Below are 19,561 nucleotides of genomic sequence, written 5' to 3'. Positions count from 1 at the left end.
TCCAGGAGCTCTTCTGTTCATGTGTTACATGACGGCCACTTGCGCACTCATGTGCCCTCTGCCCTGGTTTCCTACCTTTTATGTTACCGATGCTAGAGATAGGTGACTGCTAAAAATAACACTGAGGAAATGCCCAGGACTCCCCAGTGAGGGTGCGCTAGGATTCAGGAAGGAGTACAGAGCTCTCCCTGAATATGCATCAGCCTACTACAGTCCCCAGAGTTCTGACATACCCATTTCCCAGACAAAAAAAACAAGGTCATGAGCAGACAGACAACCTACCAGAGATCTTCACGCTAGGACTTGGCACACCTGGTAGTCAAGTCTGGGTCAGTCCGACCTGGGATCTATTTTTTAATCTGTTTTATAGGAGAGTCCCCAACTAAGGATTGAGGAAATTAAGATTTTTCTGTTTTTCTAAATCTTTACCATACTTTATAATTGTTTTCCTTCCTCCCCTCCCTTTCTCCCTCCCTCTCCCCCTCTCCTTCCTTCTTTCTTCCTCCTCCCCCTCCTTCTTCAACAAGGAGCTGATATCACTAATGACAAAACAGCTAAGCCAGGCTTCATTGTGTTTCACCATTACATTTTAATGACAGAACGTGACCAATTCTTGCATCAGTATTTGCACATGACTGCTGTATTTAATTCTGTTATTTGTCTCTACTAATATCTTTTCCTATTTTTCATCTTTCCAAGTGTATAGTTGTATAACAAGCATCAGATCCTTCCAGGGACTTACCCTTGATTTAACAAATGTGTTTATAAGCCCACTGACTGGATAGTACTCAATAGTACTAACTTAAAAAAAAAAAATCACTGTAAAAATATATTGTTTTGATCCCAATATTATCAGAAATATTTCTAATGTCCTCTTACAAGTTATAATCATATATAAAAATCAGTTTTATATGTACATGTTTTTATAATAAAGTAGTTTACTATTCACAGTTTTGAAATAATTTCTAAACTTTTTCTTTCCTTTTTTTTTTTTTTTGAGATATGGTTTCTCTGTTTAGTCCTGTAGGTCTTGGAGCTTGCTTAGCAGACCAGGCTTGCCTCAGCCTCAGAGATCTGCATGCTTCTGCCTCCAGAGTGCTAGGACTAAAGCTGTGCCACCACTGCCTGGCTCTAATTTTTTTTCTTAAGAAAATACAGTGTCTCCTCCTAAGCAGACCCTTTCAGTATTACTGAAAGAATAAGGAACTCTGAAGAGGGGTTATGGAGTTAGGGTCATACACTCAGGCACCTAATTTACATTTTTATGTTTTCTATAGTGCTTCATCTTGTAGATTTCACAGTAGAACCCAGAAAGATGAGAGCCCCTGCCCTGTCCTTCTGGGACACTTCTGTTCTACACTTTCCAAGGTTAACTTGAAAAAAGAAGGAAGGGGGTTGGGATCTTAAATAGGTTTGTTTGTGTTTTTAAAATGAACATCAAGAAATGAGTTAGAGGTCACATGACCAATAAGGAATTTTGACCACATCAAACAAGAGAGAACCAGCCTGTTTGCTGAACTTGTTTTTCAAAATGTCAGAGTCATAAAACACACACACACACACACACACACACACACACACACACACACACCCTGTAACCTGCCCTCAGACTAAATCCCTTGGGTAATATGGTCTTTTGGGGAAAGTCAACGGAGCTCAGGTCATTTCTGCAGCACTCTAGTTTGATGGTGCCACAGAAATGTGGATGTCAATGATAAACAAAAAAACAAAAAACAAAAATAATGCATATACTGCTTTACTGTTTGTAAGCCACTTTCCCAGAAGTCTTCAGCCCATAATGACAAACAGAACAAGCATTATGATTCTTGCCCCTGTGTTACATATTAAGAAACTGACCATCAGAAGAGAGATAACCGATGAGCTGTCTGTCTCCTGACAGTAAGCAAGGGAGTCTGGGCTCAAGCCTAGTTTTACTGGAGTTTTCAGTCTCATCCACTCAGTGTGCTTGGCAACCCTGGTCAAGTGACTCTCCACTCGAAGAAGCAGCCATTACTCTCTGCTTGCTTCCAGAATGCACGGAAGCCAGAGCTTCGCCAAAGGTTCCATGATGATCCTTCATATAACAATTCGGAGAGCCTGGATTCTATAATACCTTTGATATGGTAATTTATTTATGTGGCTATAACATGCGAAGTTGCTGTGCTATTAATCCAATCTTGCAGAGAGAAAAAAGGTGAAGTTTAGAGAGGTTAAGAAATGTCTCTAAACTTTATCAATAAAAAAGAAAAGAAAAGAAAGGTCTCAAGTGATAAACACCATAGCTGAAAGTAGGAGGTCTTCCTCTAAGCTCTGACTTAACATTAGTATTGCATGAGTTAAAAACAGGCAGCATAAAAACAACAACAACAACAACAACAACAACAAAACAGGCAGCATACACAAATTGCAGCCTTAAACTAGCTATGGCATTTTGACATGGGGGGCAGGAGGACTTACTCCCAAACAGAGCTGCAAGCAATCTTTAAACTAACCCTGTCACATGGGCATTATTTCTCCCATTTTGCAGGTGACGACGCTGAAGCCAAGCAATTCTTTGGTCCCTACTGTTGATAAATTTCAGAGCCAAGATTGTACAGTTGGGTTCCCTTTAAAATGTGGATGTGGTGTGTGGTGTGTGTGTGTGCTTGTGGTGTGTCATGTGTGTGCTTATGGTATGCTGTGTGGTGTGTGTGTGTGTGTGTGTGTATGTGTGTATGTGTGGTGGGTGCTTGTGAGGTGGTGTGTGTGTGTGGTATGTATGTGTATGTGTGTGTGGTGTGTGTATGTGACTTTATGTGTGACTTGGTGTGGTGTTACTCTGTGTGACTCGAGCACACACTTGACAGTGCAATGTGTGTGGGGAGAGGACAACTTCAGGTGTTAGTCTTAACCCTCTACCTTGCTCAAGGGTCTCCTGTTGTTTGCCATCGTAAAGCCAGGCTAGCTAGGTTCGCTGGCTTGCAAGTTTCCAGGAACTCTCTTGTCCCGGCATCCCATCTCCCCACTGTCCTGTTGTGTCCAGTTTTATGTGTTCTGGGGACCCACGCTCAGGAGCTCATGCAGGTGTGTTACCCCAAGCCACCTCCCGAGCCCCACCGTGTTCTTGTTTTAGCCACACTGCACTCTTGCGTTGGTGCACCACGATCTGGGATGCACTTGTTATCCATTAACAGAGAACAGACTCTTGAATTTGGGCGCCCGGCAGTAGTGACATAACACATGAACCAGGGTGCTGGCGACAAGCGAAAAGCCGGTCCCTGCAAACAAACTTCCAGATGTTTGCTAACACTGAGGTGTGCTGTCTTGGTCAATCATCAATCTGATAGCACATTGCCCAGGGAGGGCAATGCTGGAAAAAATAACAACAATATGAGTATGTTACAGGCTGCATACGAAGCAGCCTGGACCTGGCCAGTGGAGCTTGTACTTAGGGGAAAGAGCAGAAGAGACCCAAAGGGAGACTCCAAAGACCTTCAAGAAGAGCGAAGATTCAGAATTGTATTTTCTTTTACTTCTTCAGTGCGTGGTACCTTCCTCTTCTAAGCAATGCACTTGTACTACTGAGCTGTAGCCTCAGCCCAGAACCAGGATTTTATGACTATTATTTTATTCTCAGTGGTTTGAATGTTTCGCCTGCATGTATGTCTGTGTATCACATGAGTGCCTAGTGCCCATGGAGATGGCATCAAATCCCATAGAACTGGGGTTGCACACATCTGTGAACCACCATGTAGGTGCTGGGAATTGAACTTTGGTCCTTTAAAAGAACAGCCAGTTCTCTTAGCCACTGATCCAACTCCCTAGCCCCCATCTAGAAGTTTTTAATCCATTGAAAAGTAAAGGTTTCTCTTCCAGCAAGGCCTGAATAACGCTTCAACCCTAACTTGTGTTTTAACTGTTAAGGAACACTGGCTGCTCTTCCAGAGGAGCAGGGTTCAATTCCCAGCACCCACAAATGTCTATAACTCCAGTTCCAGACATCTGTACAGACAGATATACATGCAGACAGGACATTCATTCAAATAAACTAAAAATAAAATTTAAAACATTAAAGAAAAAAAAAAAGAAACCATAAAGTCTTATAAATGCCGCTGATAAGGCGGCGTGCACAAATTGTCAGGGAAGAAGGGTCTCTCTTAGCTTGCAGGGAAGAGCACAAGCAGGCTGAGAAATGCCTCCCACCTGGTTGCCCCAACACTTTTGTTGACAAAGACTCCCACTGAGGAGGCCAGCTCAGGTCTCCTGAAACTGGAGTTGTCCAGACCAGGACTCCCCTCAAGACCTACATGTTGTTTTTCTTCCAAGAAACTGGAAACTTGGTCACCTGTGACTCACTTCTCCTGTGTTGCCTACACAGCACACACGTCAAGGTCTAAAATGGCAAGTGCTCCCTGCCTCCCTCCAGCCCCCACCAGCCAAGGCCACGGGTGGGGGTGGGGTAAGGGCCAGACACCTTGCGGGAATGTGTGCAGCTCCGCCTTCAGCGTCAGGAACCCTCAGCTCCTCCCTCCTCTGAAACAGAGCATGACCCGCGGAATAAAGTTTTCCATTTCCTACCCTCACAGTTGGTGTTGTAATACTCTTGTTGTCTCGAAAGCCCTGTCCGTGCCCTTGTGTTCCCAAAGACACGAATTGGGGAATGGGTCTAGGATGGTGGTGGGGGATGTAAAAAGAGGTTCAGAGACGGTGGAAGTAGCAGGAATCAGAATGTGTGTGCTATATACATGTATGAAATTGTCAAAGAACAAATTCAATAAAAGTCAAATGTATTAAGAAGAGAGAGAGAGGATCAGAACCTTGAAAATTCAAATGGACCTTGCTGAGCAGGATAAGGGCTCGTCCACTGTGGGGCTGTTGGTTAGACTTCAATGAAAACGGCGCTGACCCTGAAGGAACAGCACCGCCATTCATGAAATATTTACTGCACTGAGTGTTTTCCTATGTGTGTTATCACACTTCCTCCACAACCCTATTGCTGTTACCCCCATTTTATAGATGAGGAAAAGAGAACCAAACTAGTTCTATAATTTGCCCAAGGCTGTGCCACTTCGAAGTGCTAGAGCTGAGATTTGAGAGTTGGTGACAGTGCCTTTGAAGTCACTATTTCTTACTCCAGGCACCACCCCCTGCACCTGCCATATGGCTTTCTTCCCAGCTCAGGAGTCCCATCTCCTGCCATCCACTACAGCCTGACACTGTCCTCATCAGGACCAAAGGAGATGAGTCTGGAGAGGACATGGGGGTGGAGATGGGGGGGGGAGGGTTGTTTCCAAGTGAGGTCCTCTCTGTTTAAAAAAAAAAAAAAATCTGGTTTTGGAGGCCTTGGAGGGAAAGGATAAATGAACATTTTATCAACACAAATGTCATTGGCAGCCCCAAACCAAACAGCGTCCCACCCAGCTTGCTTCTTTATGAGGCATTCAATCAATAAAATGAGAGCAGAGCTCTGTCAGATTTATTGGCTGGGTTCAAACTGAACACCTCTTCTACCCGCCAAAGGCTGGGTCACCAGCTTACCTTTCCGTTCCTGCTCTGGACAGCCCCCATTTTCCCCAGTGGGGCTACAATGGTTCATTGTTTGAGGCAGGCCTTGTGAGAAGTCGTGTTTGTTTAGCCTCTTATCTTATCAGCTCCAGTGCTACAATGGCCCAGGTGTACTCACCATTTTACCATCAGGTGAGAGGAGACTGTGGCCTGGGTCCAGGCTGGCTGGGGAGACTTGCTGTAAAACCGACTGGCTGGTCACCATGGCACTGTTGCCATGGTGACTGATTGTTGAAGAGGAAGTGACCTCATTGTTTCCCTGCTGGCTGTAGCGAACTCCTGCAAAACAACATGAACCCAGTAGGAAATATTAGTGTCACTCGGGCGCCTGAACACTGACTCAGTACCTCTTGTTTTTAATGGTGGGTGACAAGAAAACAAAATTGTTTTCTCCTCCTTGTTCACTCACAAGAACTATCATCCATCTTGCCCTGGGGTGAGGGTGGCGTGGCCTCTACTTTAATTGTAGAATATAAGATTTATATAAATATAATGTTTTGTCTTTGGAGTTGTGAGCCTTAGCCTGTAATGCCTGAGCCATCTTCTCTCCTATCCAGGCGAAGACACTTTGGTCTATTTTGCTTTGTTCTTTGTCATGCTGCCAGTGTTTTGGCACTTGATAGTCATTTAGGCAACTTCTTTTGAAGGATGGAGGGATGAGAAAGGATGGATGGGTGGATGGAAAGCAGGAGAAGGCCCGTTGAACCTCCTAAAGGCACGAGTCTCTCCAAAGGCAGAGGCTGACCAACCCGCAAGGATTTCCATCAGTGCAAAGAAGACTTTTCTAGCAAGAAGGTGCAGTGGGAAGACTTTGGGGTTTATAGACAGATAGGTTTGAATCCTGCCTTGGCTGTCTGGCCTCTATCTCCTCTCATGAAACAGAGAGAGTGCTGCCTCTCCGGGGCTATCTGAGGCTGGGACACAACTCTCTCTAGCTCCCAGCCTTATGCCACATACTCCCGGACTGAGGACACAGATACTTGGCAGGGTGAGCTGGCAGTAGGATAGACCTCAAGACACGGATACAGAGATTCTCCAATTCTAGGACTCCTAAGGTCAGATTCTAAGCACGGCTGGAATGCTCCGGTAGAGAGCAGTTTCTAGAGGCTCCTGCTCTGGCAACTGTTGATGCCTTCAACTGCCCAGGAAGCAACTTGGCAGGAGGCCTGGCTTCCACCCTGCGGCTCTTTCCTTCGGAAGCATCTGGACTTCACTCCTATTTCGCCTGCATGTTTTGACTCTCTGACCAGCTATTTGCCTCCCCAAGATGCCCTGCTCCTGAGAGAACGGTGATAACCCTGGGAGTCAGGTATGTGCTCACCTCCCAGCCCGTCCCCACCATCGATTCGCTCTCAAGTCAAACAGTCTCTGGACTTAGCCTATTTAATTTGGCTGAAGGAAAAGGGCCAGCCCTCTGATGATCAAATATGGGTCACAGGGAGGCTTCTCCCCTACCACAGGCTACATGATTATTTATTTAAAAATAATTAACTAACACTATCCATGGGAAACAAAAACCTTCACAAGAGGTATGGTAAGAGTCCAGAGCCTCTCATTAGAGGCCAGGAGGCTCACCCCAAGCAGGCTGCAGCTTATAGGCTTTTTCTTTCCCCAAAGAACTTTGTTGTGTTCTAGCATCTCTGCCAAGTGCAGGTGGGTCTCTGAACTTCCCCTTTAAGATCTCTGGCTGGGTGTTAGAGGATCCCTGTTTTGATCATACCTTTCCCATCTATCTGCTGGGTGAGCTCCAGCTTCCTTATCTAGAAGATGGAGCACAGTGTGCTACGGGGAGGAGACTGTTGTTAGCACAGTGTGAATGGAACTAGGCACAAGGCTTGACAGCTCTAGGTCCATTTGTATCCTTGCCCAATGTTGCTTCTGTCATGGATGGAAGAGTGGCCAGTGTTAGAGTAGAGGTAGGATAGACAGATATTATGAGATTGCCTACAAACCAGGAGTAGATGCTCTTATTACAGAAAACAGAGCCCAAGACTTTGTGAATTCAGAAGAGCGCTTGAAATGGCAACAAAAGAGGAAAGCAAAATGTGTAGGCTCTGGAGCCAGGAGACCTGGGTTTAAATCCTGGCTTTGCCATGCCAAAGCCATATATAATATGGGAGATTATTAGCCTCCCTCGGGCTTCAGCCTCCTTATTGTTAACAATGTGCACTTGTGAGGTTACTGGCAAAGAACGTAATGAGTTAGTGAATGTGCATATACTCAGGCCACGCTGGGCATGTAACAAGTATCTGATCCAAGTATCTTCCCCCTTTACTTTCCGACTATCCTCATTCGAACAACACTTGGAAACCTCCTGAAGAAGTGGATGCTTTCTTCTTCAGTCACCATTGCCAGCCCTGAACTTGGAGATAGGTGACAAGGCCTCTGGGTTAACCTTGACTTACTGAAGACACCAGGTTAACTGTCACAAAAGACCCAAGGAGAAATGGCAGTGGTAGATGGTGGTCACGCACCCTCCACTTACTGCTTGGCTCAAGTCAGTATTTGGTCATGGCCCTATCATGGACCCTCTGAGCTGTGGGAAGTAGATACGACAGCCAAGTCATCCCAGTGCAATCTAGAGACATGCCCTTGGTGCTGGACACCCACTGTTCTCCGGGTCTCACGGGCCTTGGGTTAGTGGTGAATTCCCAACAACCCGGTTTCCACTCAGCAAGGCTGGCTGGAGGTGTCAAGAGCATGGAAGAAATATTTGGTCCCAAGAGACACAGCAACCCTGGCCTTACCTTCCTATGCCAGCACCCATCTCTAGGGTGCTCTTCACCCAGCTGTACCTTGGGATTTCTTTGCATGTATGCTACACACACAAGTGGAAGCCAGAGGACTACCTTGGGTATTTGTTCCCAGGCACCACCCCATAATTATTATTATTATTATTATTATTTTCCTGAGAAGGTCTCTCATTAGCCTGGAACACATCAAGCATGCTAGGATAGCCAGCCAGCAAGCCCCAGGAATCTGCCTCCATCTCTGCTTGCCCAGCGCTGGGATTACAAAACTGTATCACCACGCCCAGCTTTTGCAGGAGGTCAGGGGTTGGTAACTGGGGATCAAACTCGGGTCCCCAGGCTCGCCAAAGCGAGTACTTCATGGACCGAGTTATCTCTCCGGCCTCTCTGCTCAGAAACTTCTGATGGCCCCCTGCTTTCTGAAGGAGCCCAAATACCTGTGACTGACGGAATGGGGCCCGTGCGTCTGCACTCTGCCTTATTTAAAACACCTCATCCCTCGCCACATTCCATGCGGTCACCTCAGGTCAGACAGCTCTGCCACTGCCTCTGTGCCTTGCCTACGCTGTTCCCTCTGTTTGGACAGTTCTTTTCTCTATAGCATCTCTGGGGAGATGTTCTTCGGTCAGCCTGTTGCTCTGTGGTGTCATCCTCTATCCTTTGAAGGCTCTAGGGCAGTGGTTCTCAGCCTTCCTAATGCTACTGCCCTTTAACACAGCTCCCCTCGCTGTGGTGACCCCTCCCCCAGCCATAAATTTATTTCTGTTCCTACTTCATAACTGTAATTTTGCTACTGGTTATGAGTCATAATGCAAAAACATCTGACATGGAGCATATCTGCTATGAGATCCCTGTGAAAGGATCGTTCGGCCCCCAAAAGGGCCATGATCCACAGGTTGAACTGCTGCTCTAGAGTCTCAGCATCAGGAGCCGGCCTCCCCGGACTCTGATGTGTTTACTTTTCTCTCCCTCTCAAGGGAAGAGATGCCTTGCTCATTGTTGCTTCCTCGGGCTAACAGAGCGCCTGGCATTGTGCCTGTTTACAGAATGAAGGAAGGAGACCTCAGACACTTTGAGGACCCAGGCCACACACATCAGGGGACAATCGGAAAGGGAAAGTATGGACAGTTCTGTATCGAAAGTGGAAATCTATTCCAGGTCTATAACCAGGGGATTGCTGGGAAGTCACACAAATTTCACAACAGAGAAGCGATAGATGAATTGAGGACCAGCTGTGCCTCGTGTGTTCAAAGACAACCACAACAGCCTTACAGGAGGAGGACTCCAGAGAAGAACTGCTCAGGTGTCAGAAATCTGTTTCGGGGGCTTTTACCTATAGCTTGTAGACTATGTAGCCTACCTCTCTAAGACCCTCAAAAAAACAGCAAAGACTTCAATTCTGGAAACCAACAAAACACCGGTCCCTAGATATTTAAAATTCTTGTCTGTCTGTCCGTCCGTTATGACTTTGGATCAGTCAACTTTTTTATCCTTTGTTCTTTCTTTCCCCCTCTGTGAAATGGACATATAGATTACCTTCTCCTGGATTAATAAAACAATGTAAGAGAAGCATTGGCTTTTCTGGGAGGCAAAATGCTGGATGAACAGAAAGAACAATGCCACCCAGGAAATCACATCTGGAATTCCTCATGGATAAGGAAAGAGGAGAGTGGGGACTCTTGGTTAATAAGGGCTCAGCTTGTCCCTTGTAAGGCCCTTGGCACTGAGGCCAGGGTGGAGGGGCTCCCTTTGCTGGGATTTGTAAGCTGTACCCAGAGCCTGGTGGGATGCCTTCACCCTTGACATTTCATTTTTAAGCCAGCTCCTATTCGTGATAATGCAGGAATGTTCTTCCAGTTGGTGGACCCATGCCAGCTCGAGTAAGCACCCCAGCCACCGACAGAGTAAACATTACTCAACTGGCCAGGGCTCTGTCATACACATTCTTTCTCTGTGTTCCTAACCTCATGCAGAGTACAGTCCAAACCCATTGGGTCTGAAAACTAGATATCTGAACCAGGGTAGGAGAGAGTATGAGAAGGAGAAACTTCTTCCAAAATGAAGCCACCGTGTCCATAAATCATGGGAGACAGAAAAATGTGTTTCCTATAAAGTCCCAACCTTGTACTGGGAGGAGGAAGGAGGAGGCCATTAAGCTAGTGTTAGTGGTCCAGCCCTGTGTCCTCATAAACCCCCACCTCCCTCCACTAAGCACCCGTCACTTTTATTGAGAACAGAGGCAGAGAGACTCTGGTGGATTTCTCAGATGTTCATTTGTCATTAAAAGAATGTGAACAGTTCCTTGGCTTCAAGTCGGGGACTCCAAAAACCAAAGCTTCCAAATGAATTAGCACGGCTGCCTCAGTTTCTCTGTGGGAAACATAGGACTTTTGCCATTCTGAATACTATTTCTCCCTGAGGATAAAGACATGTGTTTGCATGGAGTTTAGGAAATTGAAAGTCTGAAAGCCTGGGGGGCGGGGGATGACTGATGTAAAAATGGAAGCAATTTAAACACTAGGTCAGAATCAGTTCTAGATCCCAAAGGCCACTCGTGGGAGCCCCCATCACGGCAGGAGAGACACAGACAGGCCTGTGAGGATGGCAAACATTCTTGACTCAAGGGGTGAAGCACTGAATGATACTTCAGAAAAGCCCACAAACTGGTTTTCTTATAAAAAAGAAATCAAAGTAAATGCAAGCAGCAGCACAAGGAGGAAAGAGAAGTAAGGAGCTGGGGTAGGTGCTAAGTGCATGGTGCCTTCAAACATCTACAGCCAAGGAGGAAAGAGGGACGGATACCCATGCCCTTCCTTCTACAGGGTTGGCCTTAGTGGGCATGTCCTTGCCAGAGACCTGTTTTCTGCAATCAAACATCAGGCAGTTTGTAAGATCACTTCGGCCTAGAGTCCGAGGCCACAGCCGAAAGGGCCTAACTGGCATCGGAGAACCCCAGCAGGCCTCGCCCAGGTGAGCCTTTATCCTGGGTTTCTCAATGGGCCACAGGTGCCCATGTGACACAATGGGCCGCAGAAGTTCTCAGATGGTTTAAGATACCTCTGGCCAGGGTCACCCAGCCAGTCTGACATTCTGAAGTTGACCCCCACTCCTTTTCCCTATAATCCCCAAATGGACTCCTGATAGGATAAGCCACCTTATCATGACCGACAGACAGTTTGAAACAATTTTATGGGTTTGCAGCCTTGTCTTTTGGATGCATCTCTCATGAGAATGTAGGCACCCTGTTGTCTCCTCAGCAACTTAAAAAAATATATTTTATGTATATGAGTATTCTGTCTATGAACACCAGAAGTGGGAATCAGATTCCAGGACAGATGGTTGTGAACCACCATGTGGTTGCTGGGAATTGAACTCAGGATCTCTGAAAGAGCAGACAGTGCTCTTAACTGCTAAAGTCATCTCTCTAGCCCCTGCCTCTCCTTCCAGCAACTTTTATATGGAGCCTGGCCTGTGCCAGGTACCCAGGGATTTGTGGAATGAGTCAATGAGAAAGAATAACCAGACTGAGGGCTCCATGAGAAGCCACTGAGTTATATATGTATCCTGTAAGTCCCCTGTTTCTTTCTGTAGTGAGGAGAGATACATTTTTTTTTAAGGATGAAAAAGGAAAGGGAGTAAGAAATTAAAAGTCAAAATGGAGGAAACATCACTGAGAGGTTTAAGCAATTTCATGTCAGAAGGCATCAGAGAGGAGTGTGGCAGGATGTGTGGGATGCAGCCTTCTGCACCTAAGATCTCACTGCGTACTGATACAGATGGTGAGTGTGTGTGTGTGTGTGTGTGTGTGTGTGTGTGTGTGTGTGTGTGTGTGTGCTTAGGTGGGGTGGGGGGTGGGGGGACTCATTCATTCTCTAGTCTTGCTGCCCAAACATAACATCTATTCTAGGACTCTTCGAGGGGACAAGAGCAGGTGCTTTCATTAACATAAGCTGAGGGTTCTAAAGTGAGGCTTAAAAGTGACAGCACACATAGCCCACGTCATCTTGCTGCCTGCCAAGGGAGATACACTACCCCTGTAGAGCTGTAAGTGAGATGCCTAAGTTTATACTTAGCATGTTAGAAGCCAATTTGTGGTCCACTGGGCTGTTTTTTGAGGTAAGGAAAAGGTTAATAGGCATTTGCCACAGTAACTTAAACATGCCTTTCAAAATAAAAAAAAAAAAAGAAAGTAAGGTAAAAACCTAGGAAGGGTTAATGATGGACATCATTAGTCTAATGCCTGTGGGGGCAGACAGCGTCCTGCTGCAGTCGGGCTCCTGGGGTCTGGGGTTTTTCTAAAAGGTTGCCTTTGCAGGCAGTGGTAATATGGCTGCAACAAAGGCTCCCAGGCTTGCCTGACAAGGAGAATGGTGATGCTCCCAGAGGGCTGGGCAATGTGAGGAAGGCTATAAAGCCATCAGAAGACTGAGCCACTGGGTGTCCACACAAAGTGAGGACCTATAAACAGACAACTGTATTGTGACTGAAGGACTAATAAAGTTGCCTTAGAAAAGAGAGGTTTTCCACTGTGACCTATTCATGAGCAATTCCCCCACTGGGAGGGGATAGCCAGGGACAACAGGCCTGACAAGTGTTAGAGCTGCCTCCTCCTGACCTGGTTTGCCTGGTCAGACCCCAGGCTCTTCATCACTATCGCTGGGATGGCTCAGTCGGCATAATCACCATCATCACCACTATCATCACTATCAGCATGACAGATCGCTGCTGATCACCCAGCAGGCTTAGGGGTGGATGCTCGCTCCAGGGAGCACCAAGTATCAGCCACTGAGCCTTTGGCTTCTAGTCTCCTGGGAGAAAAGGAGCACCAGGTGAGTGTTGGGGAGCACCATCAGAGATGATCAGAGTCCAGCAGAATTTCTTCTGTCTTTTCAGAAGACAGAATGTACAGAGTCTAGACCTTAGGTCGCTCAGTGGAAACTCGGAAAGACCCAGTCTCACACTTTTCTTGTCTATCGAATATTGCTCAGTAAGATATTATAAAAGGATCTAAATCAGTAGACCATGAAACTAAACCAATACGCCTAGACTGAGTGGTATAAAGGAGGGAGAGAGCCAGGCTGTGCTCTTTGAGAAGTTTCTGGGGGCATTTAATGGTGGCACTAGTTTGTGAACTGTAAACTTGAGATAAGAGATGGCATGTCAGGACGTCCTTTCCAGAAAAGGGAAGCCAGCCTTCCAATAATGTTTACGGATGTCACAGAAAAAATGAATGTCATGCTCTGTTTAACTATAAAATGGAATAACACACTTACTCCATTTATGCCTTAAGCGTTTGGTCAGGAGCCTCTCTATAACAGACACTCACTCCACAGTTGAGGCGAGTGGCTACAACAGTGCCAGGCCTCGAAGGGGAGACAGTGAGGAATCCAGCTATGCCTCAGCTCAGGGTTCTAGGACTCTGTGAGCCAGGGCTCTGTGAGCTTAGACACCAGGGCTCCTTTCACTATGGGAACAAGGCAGAGCCATTGTGGTTTTGTTTGACAGGAAGATGTGCAAAAGAAGCCCTGGAGTAGAAAGAAGATAGTCTCTGTTCCCATCTGTAAAATATGTAGAGATCACCCAAGCACTTCCTTTTCATTCACCATGCACACACACAGGTACTCGATCAGGCTCCATGGCCATCAGAGTCCAATGGGTGCTGAGCTAGAAGAGGCATCCTGCAACGGACAAGGTTCCAAGGCACAGGCGTACAGACTGCCACTCAAAAGCCCCGGAAGTGTTAACCTCTGGCAGTTATAGGTGTCTTGTTTATACCCAGTATAAATCTGTTTATTGTGACTGGCCCCACCCAATCTGCTGATGTTGTAAAGCCCTAATGGTCCCTAATAAAGGTGGAAGGCTTCTAACAGCACAGAGTTCCTGAAGCAGAGATGGAGTGAAGGAGAGGGGAAAAGGAGAGGGAGGGAGACAGATGATGAACTAAACAATAAAAGTACCACAATGGCAAACCTTTCTCTGTACTTGAGTGGCAGAGTGCGGGGGGGGGGAATGGGATGGGAAGGGGGGCTCAAGACTGGAAGCAACACAGTCTTTGGGTCAGAATCCTCAGGAAACTTAATGATTTTTCCCGAGTTACTCCTGCACCCTGGCCCAGGGCTCCCGACCCCAGCTGCCTCTCCCCTTCCAGCTGAGCAAAGAACTGCTGGAACCCTTCAGAATGTTTCTCCTCTGACTGACTGACATGCGCAACCCCTGGCTGTGCATCCATGTGTCCCAGGACAGGTTACAGTGCTCCACATCCATGTCACTGTACCTCAGCACTTTTGATCCTATAGGGGTGGGTGGAGCTACTGCAGCTATTTTTAATGAGCTCCCCAGATGACTCTGATGAGCTGTAGGAAGAAGACTGGAGAACCGCAGGTTTTGCCAGTGCTTTGGGTTTCATGGTTCTGGTTGTCTCAAATGATGATGTTCATGGAAACTGCAAAGCCACACCCTTACCAAGAACCCAAGGAGACCCAGAACTTCCTCAGGAGGGCAGTGAGTCTTCCTTGCCAAATGACAAGATGACTTGGGGTATGTGTTATCACTTTCAAGCCTTGCAGCAGCTCCGTGTAGGTATTAGGACCCCTGTTGGGCCAAAGAACCTAAAGAAATTATTTGAGAATACGCTGCCAGGGAGTGACGGAACCACAGCTCAGATGAACTACGTTTTAATGCTACACCGTGCTTCCAGGTACATTTATCTCAGTGTGGTCCTTAGAAAGGCTGTCCGTAAGCAGCAAGCCTCGTGGCACCCCACATTATATAGACTCCTCATGGAAAAGCCATTAAATGCCTTGGCCCGTCCCTAACATCCAGAGTATGCTGCCCAAGAAACTTTGCTCTTGGTGTCCCCAGAGTATTAGGATAAAGTCCTCCCTGATGAGGACTCTGTAGTGGCTGGAGCTACCCACTGTGCTACTGTGGAGGCTGCTGAGCCAGAGCACAGGGTAAAAGCAAGCAGGGGCCCAAGGTGAGAACAGTGGCTTCCCAAGAGCTTTAAGGCTTCCCTTGTTCACGGCAGGCCAGAGCCCACCCTCCCATTCTTGCTTCCTCTTCCGGAAGTTGGAGTCAGCTCTCAGCTCCCCTTCAGAACTGGGAGGGGGGACAAGCTTCTCAGATGCACCCCCCATCTAGAGGGTGGAAAGCACCACCCTCCCTCTAGTTGGCAGCTTCCATGGCCCAGTTATATACAGGCAATACATACAAGCGGGGTATTCACACCTACTTTCATTAAAGGAGGAAAAATACCCTGCTAGGATTAGGAAACTCTTGGTCCTCTGCTGCCGCTGACCTCCTGCTGTACAGTCCAGAGCCCTTCTCCCAATATCAGTCATGCAAATCACAGCTGCTTCTCTTTGGTACTAGATGCCCATGACACTGAATAGACCTTATGGATGTCACTGAGCAGTCCTGGGGAAGATAAGAAACTGCCTTACACCCATTGTGTGACAAGAAGCCAGACTGAGTCTATGCCAGATGCAAAGATGAGTTGGAAATACCCAAATTCTCTAAAAATCAAGATTGAATGAGACCGTCAACGGAGACAGGGAACTAAGGGGACCCCTCACAACATAGCAAATAACACAAATAACAAAAACAAACCCTCTTTCAAAAAACAACACAAGCTAGCCTCTGGCGGGGAATAACAACAGCCATCATTTATGAGAGCCTGCTGTGCCTGGGTGCTTTCCCTGTATACATACACACCACACCATTTCCTCCTCCTGCTTCTGTACAAGTGGTTGTGGACACTGAGAAACCGAGGCTCTGATTCCAGAAGCTTGCCTGGGGTCACACAGAAGGTGAGCTTGGAATTGAGGTTTCCTCCATGACCCATGGCTCTGTTGTTGTGCCCACGGGATTTAAAAGAACTTTATTAAGACATGTTGAGCAGGGTTGGTGGTGCTCAGTCAAAGGACAGTTAGGGGACAGGGAGAGGCCAGCTGCTAATGGAGTTGCTCCAAGATGCTCACAACCGGCAGTGTAGCCCACCAAGCCATCTCCTTGTCCAGCACCAAAATACAGAAACTCGGGCTCCCCTTCTGCCCCTCAGTCCCTCACCAGAATATGCATTTTGACACATAACCAGGTAATTAACATGTACTTTAACATGGAGAAGCTTTACTGTTATTTCTCAGCTCATGGAGGTCCACTAGTTTACCTGGAAAGTTTTAGTAACCACTGATGCCTGGCCTCTAACGGAATAACCTAATAGGCCTGGCAGTATTGAGAATTTGGCTGACCCAAGCAGCCTTCTTCCATATAATGTGTCAACTAAGAATTATATGTGTGTGTATATATGTATACATACATATCTGTGTGTGTATGTGTATTAATTAGGTGTGTGAGTTCGTGCACCTGCCCACAAAGACCAGAAGTGTTGGATGCCCCCGGAGCTAGGGTTACGGGTGGTCATGAGCTACCTGACATGGGTTTCTGGGAACAGAATTCAGGTCCTCTGGAAGAGCAGTACTCACTCTTAACCACTAAGCCATCTCTCCAGCCCTGGTTTTTATATTTTTAAATAGTTGGGGGAAAAAAACCCGAGATTATTTCATGATATGTGAAAACAACATGAATTCAAATCCCAGATCGCATACATAAGGCTGTGGTGGGAGTCAGCCACACAATTGTGTATGCACAGCCTGGGGCTGCATTTGTGCTACAGAGGCGGGGTTGAATGGCTGGGACTAAGAGTGCAGCGCTTGGAAAGCCTAAATGATCCACTTTTGGCTCTTCAGTAAAAAAGTTACCTGACTCCATTCTAGAGTACCTGGGAATAGCCCAGGATGATAATTAGGAGTGAATGCTTCATTTGACTTTATTCTGAAGATATGTTTTCTTATATTAAATTAATATAAAATATAAATATTATCCATAAAATGCACACATATATGTTCATATGTATGTATGCATGCATATTATCCGTATAGGTGTATACACACGTGAGCGCACACACACATACTCAGGCAAACACACAGGCTTCTGCATTTGTGTTTCCACTTCCTGTTGAAAAGTGGGTAGAGGCACAAGGCCAGTTCTTGCACCTTCTACTAAGTAGGTGGCTTCAAAGGCCCTTTTGCCCAGACCTCTGCCCCTCTCTGCACCTCTAGTGCTTCAATCTCTCCAAGTTTCTGTTACTTCCCATCAAACATTCTACAAACAGATCCAGAGAGCACTTCTCCTATAAACTGCAGGCTAGACTCCATGCTTCCTGGCGGCTTCCTTCCTCTTCACAGGGGACCAGGAGGTTAGCAAGGGCTCCTCAAATCCTATAAGGACCCTTCAGAGGGATTAGCCATAGCCAGTGGGCTGCCTCAGGTGACAGGAGTTCTCGATCAGCTGGGGGTCCCTTTGTGCTGAGCCCAGAGCCCACCAGCCCTGCCCAGTGTCTTTGTATGCAGACCAGGGCTGGCCCCCTAGGAGGCTGGCAGCAGAATGAATACTTTGCCGACTAGACCTCTTAATCTCATTAATATCCTGATTGTCTTCCCCAATCTAGTGGGAGTTGATGGGGTGGTACCCACGAGATAAAATGACCTCCAAATGCAGGAGATAAAATGACTGTCAGATTAAGTCCCCCAAGAAGCAGAACTCTGGAGCCCTGTCCACAAGAGCTCTGAACCACGAGAGCCAGCCAGGATGCCAGGCAATTTCGTTTCTCCTCCTCCTAAGGGACAATAGGGCTGGCTCATTTACTCTGGGAACCTTTGCTGCCGAGATGAATATTTTTTTTACAGCTGCCCTCATAAACCCCCTCCTCTTGTCTGCTGCCCAGGGAGGGGGTGGAGATCCCAGAGGTGAGCTGAGGTGCCTACCCTGTCTCACAGGCCCCATTAAGTTGTTAAAGCTTTTAGTGCCCCAGACAGGGCTGAATGCAAGGGCAGTTCAAATCCCCACACAGATAGGGATAGGCTTGGGACAGAGGGGTCTTCGTTTCTTTCCACAGAATTCACCTTACTCAGGGCCAGCAGCTGGAGATGAAACAGTGAACTAGCTAGGCCCTGAGTCTTCTCTTTACCTCACCTGTCACTCAGGTGGGAACAGCAGATGTATAGACGAAGGGAGCATGGCATGCTCTCTCTCTCTCTCTCTCTCTCTCTGTGTGTGTGTGTGTGTGTGTGTGTGTGTGTGTGTGTGTGTGTGTGTGAAAGAGAGAGTTCTCATGTTTAAAAGGTTTTAGTGTCTGGCATAGAACAAATAGAGACACATGGACAGTGTATTGCAGGTCAAAACCTGTCCCCCTGCTGACTAACTCCATGAACTTGGACAAATTACTCACATTCTAAACATCTTACTTCCCTCAGTTGACAAATGGGGCTATTAATACTGATAGCACCCATCCTCCTAGGTTTTTGGGAAGGTTAAATGAGATGAAGCACAGAGGTGCCCAGTATAGCTTCTGGGACCAGGCAAGTGCTGAGTCAACACAGAATGTCATAATTTCTCATCTTCAGTCTCCTTCTTGCTCCTGGGTATGTTTGGGGTCTCCTTGGGTACAATGTATTTCTGTGTTGTGGAGAAGTGCATGTATATAGGCCATTTTCTACACCCACCAGGAAGGAGCCTGCTTTGTGTAAGCCATGAGGTTAGATTCCTACAGCCACTGGGGATGCAGAGCAAAGAAGGCTAAGGGGGAAGTAGGAGGCAGGACTCTGTATTTTCAAGTTCTGACACATGTTGGGGAAGTCAGGCCTGTTAGGCTGGGAAAGGGGGGGAGGGGCGGATCGAGTTCAAAGTCAGAGGAAAGCAGCAGCCACAGAAACAATATGTCCTTTTAGGCTGTGGCCCAGAGGCCCAAAACTTATCCCAGGGAGGTGTCTTCTCCTTTCTGTGACTCACTGAGTTTGCTGAAGAACAAGTGCCCATTTCCTTCTGAAAAGATCATTGAAGAGTGAGGACATGTGTGGGAGAGCAAAGGCTGATGGGTACCTTGTGTCCCTCCCTTGCCTCCTTGGGGAGGTAGCCAGATGATTTAGACTGGATCAAGGTGTACTCAGAGCAAGGCCACCCAGGTCAGGCCACAGATACCAGCCTTGGGCCAAGGCTAGCCCAGCTCCCATCCCACAACTTCCTTCTTCTCTGAGCCAATCAATACAAGCACCAGTCTCCAACCAGCTCCTTTTCCTTCCACAGCCCTGCCCTCTGACCTTTTGGGGCCTTTCCCTCGATTCAGATCCAGAATGGAGTCAGGGGCCATCACTCCAGGCCTGCTCAATGGCCCCAGAATGGGTTGTCACCGGGCCCTATAACCAGAGACA

The 19,561-nt window shown here is 47.0% G+C and overlaps 1 protein-coding gene across 2 annotated transcripts in view; it reads right to left on the bottom strand.

Moving 5' to 3' along the window:
* Hnf1b (HNF1 homeobox B) overlaps positions 1–19,561 on the bottom strand; it is a 50,717-nt gene that overhangs the window by 16,228 nt on the left and 14,928 nt on the right. For both annotated transcript variants that reach the window (XM_055620264.1, XM_055620266.1), the window contains exon 5: positions 5,663–5,823. In XM_055620264.1, the coding sequence (XP_055476239.1) occupies positions 5,663–5,823 (161 nt within the window). The remainder of the gene's footprint in view (positions 1–5,662; positions 5,824–19,561) is intronic.

Source organism: Psammomys obesus, unplaced genomic scaffold (genome assembly GCF_907164565.1).
Source record: "Psammomys obesus unplaced genomic scaffold, mPsaObe1.curated_primary_1811, whole genome shotgun sequence".
NCBI lineage: Eukaryota > Metazoa > Chordata > Mammalia > Rodentia > Muridae > Psammomys > Psammomys obesus.
Note: the sequence above shows the minus strand (reverse complement) of the source record. Positions and strands in the feature narration are given on the sequence as shown.